The 8,630-nt window shown below is 41.2% G+C and overlaps 1 protein-coding gene across 1 annotated transcript; it reads right to left on the bottom strand.

Annotated features, from left to right (window-relative positions):
- Positions 1 to 3,525: 3,525 nt before the first annotated feature.
- On the bottom strand, positions 3,526 to 3,885 carry LOC109268182 (60S acidic ribosomal protein P2-like). Its single transcript, XM_053888734.1, has one exon. The coding sequence runs from the start codon at positions 3,883 to 3,885 to the stop codon at positions 3,526 to 3,528; it is 360 nt and encodes a 119-aa protein (XP_053744709.1).
- Between the last annotated feature and the right edge of the window lie 4,745 nt (positions 3,886 to 8,630).

Genomic DNA, 8,630 nt, shown 5'->3' with positions numbered 1-8,630 from the left:
TATTTGTTTATTTAAGTGATCTCTACACCCATCGTGGGGGCTTGAGCTCATGACCCCGAGATCAAGAGTCACATGCTCTTCTGACTGAGCCAGTCAGGTGCCCCTGTTTTCTTTCTTATGGTCTGGTATTAATCCTACAAGAAATAATCCTCCTAGGGGGGAAAAAAGTGAATATATGTGTCTTCAAGCAACCAGACTTGCTGCAGGCATTAGAAAGCTTTGTCTGCAGTACATGTAGCTTCCACAGCTCTTTCCGAGAGGGAGTCCCCACACTGTTCTCAACTCTTTCTCAGAGTGGTGTGATATGTGCTGACATTCTTGAACCTTGTCTACGTCCAGGGCTCCCAACACCTTGTTCTATCGCAATGAAATTGAATGATCAGTTTGTTACAAAATGGCTTTCTATACACACATTCATATTTCCTTTGATAATACAGTGAGATTAGGGGCACCTGGGTGGCTCAGTCGATACAGCATCTGACTTCACTCAGGTCATGAGTTCGAGCCCCACGTCGGGCTCTGTGCTGACAGCTCAGAGCCTAGAGCCTGCTTCGGCTTCTGTGTCTCCCTCTCTCTCTGCCTCTCCCCTGCTCATGCTGTGTCTCTCTCAGAAATAAACATTAAAAAAATAATAGAGTGAGATTATGTTTATTCTTTAATTTAGTGTGAAAGTCCTTACTGCTGCTGTGTCAACTATGGGGCTGGCCTTGTTTACAGTTGACTCCTGTGAGGAAATTCCTGAAGGAGGTGTGTGTGGGTGTGTGTGGGTGTGTGTGAACCAGAGAGAGAGAGAAGCAGAGAGACAGTGAGAGAGAGGTGCGAGGGTCAGGGAGAAACAGAGAGGTGATGGTGGTATATCTAGAGATCGTTAGATATGTAGCCAAGTTCTGGTTCCTCCATCCTCCTACCCCTTCTGGGTCAGGAAGGAAGAGCAGATAACGTTTCCTCAGGCTGAATGGCTGTGGAGCTCCTTCTGATAACTTTTCTGCTGTAAAACACTTGAAGTTGTGGCTACTCTAAGACATCATTTCTGTTGCCTACACCAGTAGGAAAGAAAATCCCAGTGTACTTTATGATACAATATTGATCAAGATGGGGGGGGTTTTCCTGCAGGTAATGCTCTTTCATTTGACAAGCACAGTAGGCATTCTGCAAAGAGATAAAATGGTTAATATATTTGGAATAATCACTAATGCTTATGAGATAGTTTTAAGTGCGTCTGATCCACGAAGCCATTAAATTTACACCAAACATCTAACAAACTAATTGTAATATTAATGGGGAGAGAAAAAATTACGTTGCATAACTATTTATTATTTTAATTTTTACAAAGATAACATCGCTAGATACAAAATATTATCTATGTTTAAACATTCCAAGCACGAGGCAAGTGATTGTGTTGTCAGGGAAAAAATGCCTCCCCTCAAGTTAATGGCTGATATAATGATACTCTAAGCCCCCATTAGCTATCCATTCCAATCTCAGATTAATCGGGCACAGCCATGAACCTGGGATTGGTTCCTATCTCCATATGACCAGTTTCACCTCCAGAAGATGACCAGTAATCACTTTATCATAGGTTAAAGCAGGAGTCAGGGAGAGGTGGCAATTAGCCAACATCATGTTCACATATGTGCATGTGTACATGTATGTGTGACACATATACACCCCCCTGTGTATTTGTTGACTTTTCGTGTGTCTGTCATCTCATTATATAGGGTGAAATTTTCAGGGGATTTCACTTTACACTTATTTCTGTCCTCCCAGTACCCAGTCCAGGACTTGGAATACAGCGGGTGCTTAATACAGAGAAATTATTGACAGGTTATGATGACTCTAGCAACCAAAGGCAAGGCCAGGGGGTATTTATCTGTCTCTTTTGTTCCCTCTCTACCTTGACAGAGCCCTTACTTTGGTCTCTTATCTACCCATCCTGCTTTCTCTTCTCTACCTTCCAATCTGTTCATGCTGCTATTAAATTTAGTTTCTGCAAACCAGATCTATAACGTATAAGGGCCACAGGATAAAGGCTTAACATGTTAGCCTAGCATTTACGGTTCTACAACAGCGCTTTTCGAACTTTAATGCGCATACAAATCATCTGGGGTTTTCAGAATGCAGATTCTGTTCTGGTCGGTCTGGGGGTGAGGCCCAAGAATTTGCATTTTTAACAACATCTCAGGCAGATGCTGCAGGTCCTGGGACCACATTTTGAACGGCAAGTCTCTACAACACTTGGCCTGGCCCAGGTGGTAAATGCCCTTTTAGCTTCATCTCAATTCACTCCTCACCCCGCGCCCTACATTCTAGCAAAACTTTTGTTCTTGGCATTCCTTCGCAATTCTCTGACTTGGGCTTTGACTCACATTATACCTTTTCTGCCTCCTAAACCATTACTCATCCTTCCAGACAGCTCAAATATCACCATCTCTGTGAAGACTTCCAGCTCAGCTGCTGCCTCCTTGGTCAGCTAATCCCTCTGTCTACCAGGTTCTCACAGCACTTTGCTAGGACTAATGTTTAGCACTTATTATAAGTTATCATAACTGTTTGTTTACATGATTGTCTTTCCAGCTAGACCACGAGCTACCCAGGGCAGGGGGCCAGCCAAGCCTTAGCCATCTTACAACCTCATCACCCAGTATAGAGCACAGCACACACAATCGTACCTTAATATTAGTTGAATTGAATGGGCTTTTCATTATCACTCTTTTGCAGAAGACTTTTAATGATGAACATTTTGAGACAAAGACATGTCGTGGCGGAATTGAGGGGATCATAGTCGCTGATGTTAAATGGTAATTAAAATGCTTTAGCAAGGGATCATAGTCATTGTACTAAACCATGACTATATTAGTAATTAATGCTAATAATCAATAATAGTACTAATATTGCTATCATCTATGATAATAATTGACTATAATTGTTATTAACGATAGCTATTTTTTATCTACTGAATGCTATGTACCAGGTACTTGCTAATCACTTAGATATAAAATTTCACTTAAACTTTACAACCTATATTTTATCTTAGGTAAGTACATAGACACAGAGTTTTGAGGATAGATCCAGTGCTGCAACCCCAGGAAATGATAGAGTTGGAATTCGAAACCTGACTCTTGGATTCAGTCCATGCTCTTAGCCATTTTTCCCTTGCTGGAAGAATAGCCGGGTAAGTGTGTCTTCTTTCTAGAGCATTCACCAATTATATGTACTCTAGTTTTAAAAAGTTTTTATTTATTTAAGTCATCTCTGCACCCAGTGTGGGGCTCAAACTCAAAACCCCAAGATCAAGAGTTGCATGCTCTTCTGACTGAGCCAGCCAAGCGCCCCCAGTCACACGTACTATAAAACAAAAATATATGTACTCTAAATGCAGTGGGGTTTCCCTCCAGGGCAGGGATCCTAATCCTTTTCTGTGCTTTGGACTCCTTTGGCAGTCTGGTAATGTTCGTAGACTGCTGAGAACACTTTTTTAAAGTATGTATGTATGTATGTATGTATGTATGTAAAAAAGGGATTTGTTTACAGGACAGCGGGACTATAATGGAACAAGTCAAATACCGTGTCATTGTCCAACTCCTCTAACTCTTCCTTCTCATCCTTCTCCTCTGCTGCAGCTGGGATGGAACCAGCAGCAGGAGCTGCAGATCCTGGGGAGGCACGGATAGCCACAGCCCCACCAGCGGTCACACTGGCCAACTTGCCAATACCCTGGGCCATGATGTCTTCAATGCTTTTTCCGGTCAACTCACAGATGACCTTGTCAAGCAGGTCGTCATCCACCTCAATGCCCATGCTGTCCAGAATCTTCTTGATGTCCTTGGCACTGGGGGGAGGCATTGCCCTAGAGGACGTCAGCAGGTAAGAGGCAATGTAACACATCTCCTGCGGTGTCAGAGACTGAAGGTTTTTTTTTGTTTTTGTTTTTAAGCAGGCTCTAGGCCCAACCTGGGTTTTGACCTCACAACCCTGAGATCAAGAGTCACAGACTCTTCTGACTGAGCCAGCTAGACACCCCAGAACATTTTTAATGCATTAAAAATAACAGAATTGCAAAGGAAACCAATTAGCTGAAATATGGTTTATCAAAATAGTAAAAAAAAAAAAAAAAAAAAGTTGTGATATAGTAATAGGTGCCTTTCTAAATAAATAAATAAATAAGTAAATAAAGTTTTATTTATTTAAGTAATCTCTACATCCAAGGTGGGACTAGAACTCAGACCCCGACATTGAGTGGCATGCTCTATCGACAGAGTCAGCCAGGAGGCCCTGTGCCTTTCTTTTTTAATGCCTTAAAAATAAGATCTAACAGTGAGACTAATAATGACTTTAATTCTGAAGTTTTGATGGGCCTAGACAATATTTTGAGATATCTGCAACTGAAATATGATGAAAATATCTGTGATCTCTCTCTACTCAAGACAAAGTCAAAGGTGTTGCTTAAGATACTGAAGTTTGTTGCCTATATTCATAATGGAAGAAAATGCTAAATTTCTCTAAGAGGTGAGTGCAATTAAAGGTGTGATTTTTTTCCTTCCATCTAAGTTCATGGCCCCTTCCCCCAGAATTCTATGCACAAACACCTTGTATATGTGCATGTGGGGATTGGTCCTTTGAACTTCAGATTAGGAATCCATGTTCTAGAAAGGACAGATTTTCTGCCTTTTGAAGAGGTTGTAGTGCTCAGAGATAGAAGTCAGCCAGATGGAAAAAATTGTCCCATGCACAGAAATGGCACAAAATCAGTGGCAAGAGGCACATGGTTAAGGAGTATAATTAAAGGGAGAGAGGAGGAGGAAGAGGAGAAACTTAGCAGCATTCGAGCCTTGCAGCAGGTAAGAAGTTCTTCCTTTGTGGAGTGGACCCAGAGATGTTCAGAAGAGGATGGGGAAAGAATACTTGGAAGAATGCAAAAATGTACATGCAAGTTTTAGCAATTGGAAGAAATTCTGTAGCTGTCCCCAACAGAAAGAACCACATTGTGATGTTACCATACTGAGGAGCACAAAGGGATCTGTGCCTGCGACTGTCAAGTGATGGCAGAGTGGGCAGCGTCCCCATCTTCCCGAATCGGTGATACATGGCAAGGGTCATAAAACCCACTACCCTCCATCTACTTCAACTGATTCAAATGAGAACAAACAACACAGTGTAAACCTAACCTAGTATATATCTTTATCAATTTTGAAGAGATAGGGAATCCAAAGTTTGGAGGCACAGGTAGAATTTTGACCACTGTAAATTATAAATGTGTCATTCCAATGGTATCAGATGCCACCATTTGGCATTCAAGCACACTAAGATCCAATCCCTTTTTTTCTCTTAGGGTCTATGTATCCTTTTCTCATGCACTTTATATTCTTGGCAATTAGACCTATCAAAATTCTGTGCCCGCTTCCATTTTATTCTTTGCAAATCCTGACACCAATAATGCCTTTTATTCTATCGCAATCCCTGAGTCCTACCCATCCTTTAAGGCTCAACTCAAATTCTGCCTCTTTTTTAGCATTGTATCTTTCTTTCTCTTATGGTCAGTAACTCTCTTTGTTGATTCTATGGACAACAAAAGTTGTGGCCTTTGGAGAAAAATTATACTAGAAAAAGTGCCCAGTGATGGAAGGAAAAGCAGAGTAGAAAGTTAAAAAACCCCAATTCTTAGGGCCCTTGATAGTTCGATATCAATAGACTACATGAGTAATAAAGTGAACGTGGAGTATTAACCAAGGTTGTAAATATAACTGCACAGTTATCACCCTAATGATAGTGATAGGAGTACAAATAAAATGTGGCAAGTAAAAATATGTATATTTGGTTAAGAAATTTAAACATTTCCAACAGAAGTGGAGGGGAAGTATAAAAAGATGCATAGTTTATCAGCTTGGACTGAAATGATCAGAGGTACCTCCTTACAAAGATGACTGTGGTAGTAGCTGAAGGATGGATTGTAGCTCAGAGAGATTTAAGGCAGAAAGACCGGTTGGCAGCCATTTACATAGCCCAAACTAGGGACACCTGGCTGGCTCGGTCGGTAGAGCACGAGACTCTTGATCTTGGGCTCATGAGTTTGAGCCCCACATTGGATGTAGAGTTTACTCAAAAGCAAAATTTAAAAAAAATAAGTAAATAGTCCAAGTGAGATATAATAAATACCCACTTAAGACTTCAAGGTTTGGGGCACCTGGGTGGCTCAGTCGGTTGAGTGCCCGACTCTTGATTTTGGCTCAGGTCATGATATCTCAGTTCATGAGTTGGAGCACCGAGTAGGGCTCTGCGTCGACAGCACAGAGCCTGCTTGAGATTCTCCCTCTCTCTCTCTGCCCCTCCCCTACTAGGACTCTCTCTGTCTCTCTCAAAATAAATAAATAAACTTAAAAAAAAAAAGACTTCAAGGTTTCACCTCTAGGTGCCTGGGAGTACAATGACATCCCTAAAAGGTAGAAAGGATTTGGGGGGCAGTTGCCAGGTAAGAATGGCTTGGGCTCTAAAAACTCCTGGGGTGCAGGAAAAGTGAGACTTCCGATCGAGAAATATACATGAAATGCCTCTGTAGACTGAATTAGTAGAAGTAGAGTCTTCCGCTCATAACTGCAGAGCTGCACCCAGGTCTGGGTTCACACTTTATGAAGGACTTTGAAAAACACGGTGACTTGCAAATTCTCTCCGTTGAAGAACATTGGAAGAAATTTGGAATACTTAATAAGTAGGGAAGATATAATCACTGTCTGTAAATATGTGATACACAGAAAAAATAAAGAAGGAATTAATTATATTCTAGAGTGAAAGGTAGTGGGGTGATGGTAGATGGAGTTACAGTGAGAAGAATCGGGGCTTATGCTAAGAAATAATTCAGTAACACAGAGAGTGACCAAATAGTGGGAAAGCGTTGACTTGCAGAGGTGTCAGCTCTCCATCTGTGAACTAGTCAAGCAGAAACAGGCTGAGACTTTGGTCATGTGTTTTGTAGAAGGAATTCCTGTAGTTTAAAGAAGGGAGGTTGAATTACCGATGTTTAAGATACCTTGCGACTTTGAAGCCATTGGTTTCTGTTCACCAAAGGAACCTCCTATCCTGGAGGGAGCGAGCCTCACTTTGAGGACATGGTTGTTCTTTATCTACATATATCCACTGTCTAGTGCTGTGTTTAGCACAGAGCACTGACGTTCAGTGAATGATTGTCAAATGCTGAATGAATAAATGGAGGCAATTTCAATTCAACTATGAACTGTGAAACATGAGTCAAGGCAGTTAAGCTGGGACACTCCGGTTTGCAGTTATCTTCAACAGGAAAGTCTCATTCTCCTAAGTTATGTGCTTTCTTTCCCTCTTCTTCCCTGATGCAGACTCACTTATCAGAAATACGAGAAAGTTTGATCATAATGGAATGTAATCATCTTATCTGGAAAGTCAGAACATGCTTTCAGGGTAGCAGAAAATTAAGAGACTTCAAAGTTGCATTTGATTTTTATTTAATTAGTGAGATTTAATTAATTAATTTAATGAAAATTTGAAGGCATAAAAACACCAGTGGCTATTAAAAGTTCTATAGCTAGAAATATACTAAGGTGCCTACGGAAAAAAACAGTATAGAGTCAGCTTTCACAGCTCTGAGGCAGTTGAGCATCATGTGATTGCCCTCACATTCTTGGGAATCATTTGACATCGCAGGTGGTTCTCCCAAAAGATCCAGTTTCTCACCTATCCTTTGATATTACTTGCACACTGATTATAATGCCCATAGTTGTCAGTCTACGTTAACGCAGACTTTCGGTGCAATTGACGTGGGGCTGAAATTTATGGTTCCCAAGGCGGAGAACGGTCCAAACATAGATAGTGCCTGGGATGCAGGGAGATGTCTCTTCTCACTGGGTTACCTTCACAAACATTGTGTGGAAGAGGTACAGATCAGATTCTGGAACATGTCATCCTATGTGCAGCCATCATCCAGATATGAAATTTAAGGCTACCTTCTCTCCTTAGGTTTATTCTGGAGCCAATGAGAACTTCTATGTGCTTACAGAGAAAAGAGGGGCCTAAGTATTCCTTATGTGGAGAGGAGGCAGGACGTTGCTTTCTAGCACATTTTGGGCGGCAGAGTTATCTGCTGACCCCTGACTGCTAAGCAGCCCTGGACACTTCTTGGTGCATAGCACACACTCAGGTCAGCGTGGTGCATGTTAATGAATGTTGTCTTAGAGATTGCACGGCTGCAAAGAGAATTATTACATCAGACGTGGGTAGTTGTGACTGTAATGGGAGTGATTATAAAGGAAGTAAATGAGGGAGCTGCTGCAAAAGTAAAGGTTTCTTATCTGAACAACGTAATAATTGCAACCACACAACTGAGTGCGAAGATAAACAGATTCCGACATTAATGTTAACACTGTCTCACTGGCCTGAATGGAAACACATTCAGTTGTCATTTGATTACTTTTCATTAATAATAAAAGAAAAACCTACGTGCCTAAAATCCTCTACTGTATTTGCATTATCAGTGTTGACATTACGGATGGACCAATCTGCTTATTCATATAATTCACCTTAAATTGCCCTATCAGAAGAGGCTGAAGGAAGGATTTCTGTGAAACGTAGGACTATACATGTGCTTGTGTACGTGTGTGTGTATTTAT

Source organism: Panthera pardus, unplaced genomic scaffold (genome assembly GCF_024362965.1).
Source record: "Panthera pardus isolate Hobbes unplaced genomic scaffold, ASM2436296v1 HiC_scaffold_24, whole genome shotgun sequence".
Taxonomy (NCBI): Eukaryota; Metazoa; Chordata; class Mammalia; order Carnivora; family Felidae; genus Panthera; species Panthera pardus.
The sequence above is the reverse complement of the archived record's forward strand: the minus strand, read 5'-3'. Positions and strand labels throughout refer to the sequence as shown.

Coding starts and splice junctions, on each gene's coding strand:
- LOC109268182 (XM_053888734.1), bottom strand. CDS start 3,885: ATGTGTTACATTGCCTCTTACCTGCTGACGTCCTCTAGGGCAATGCCT.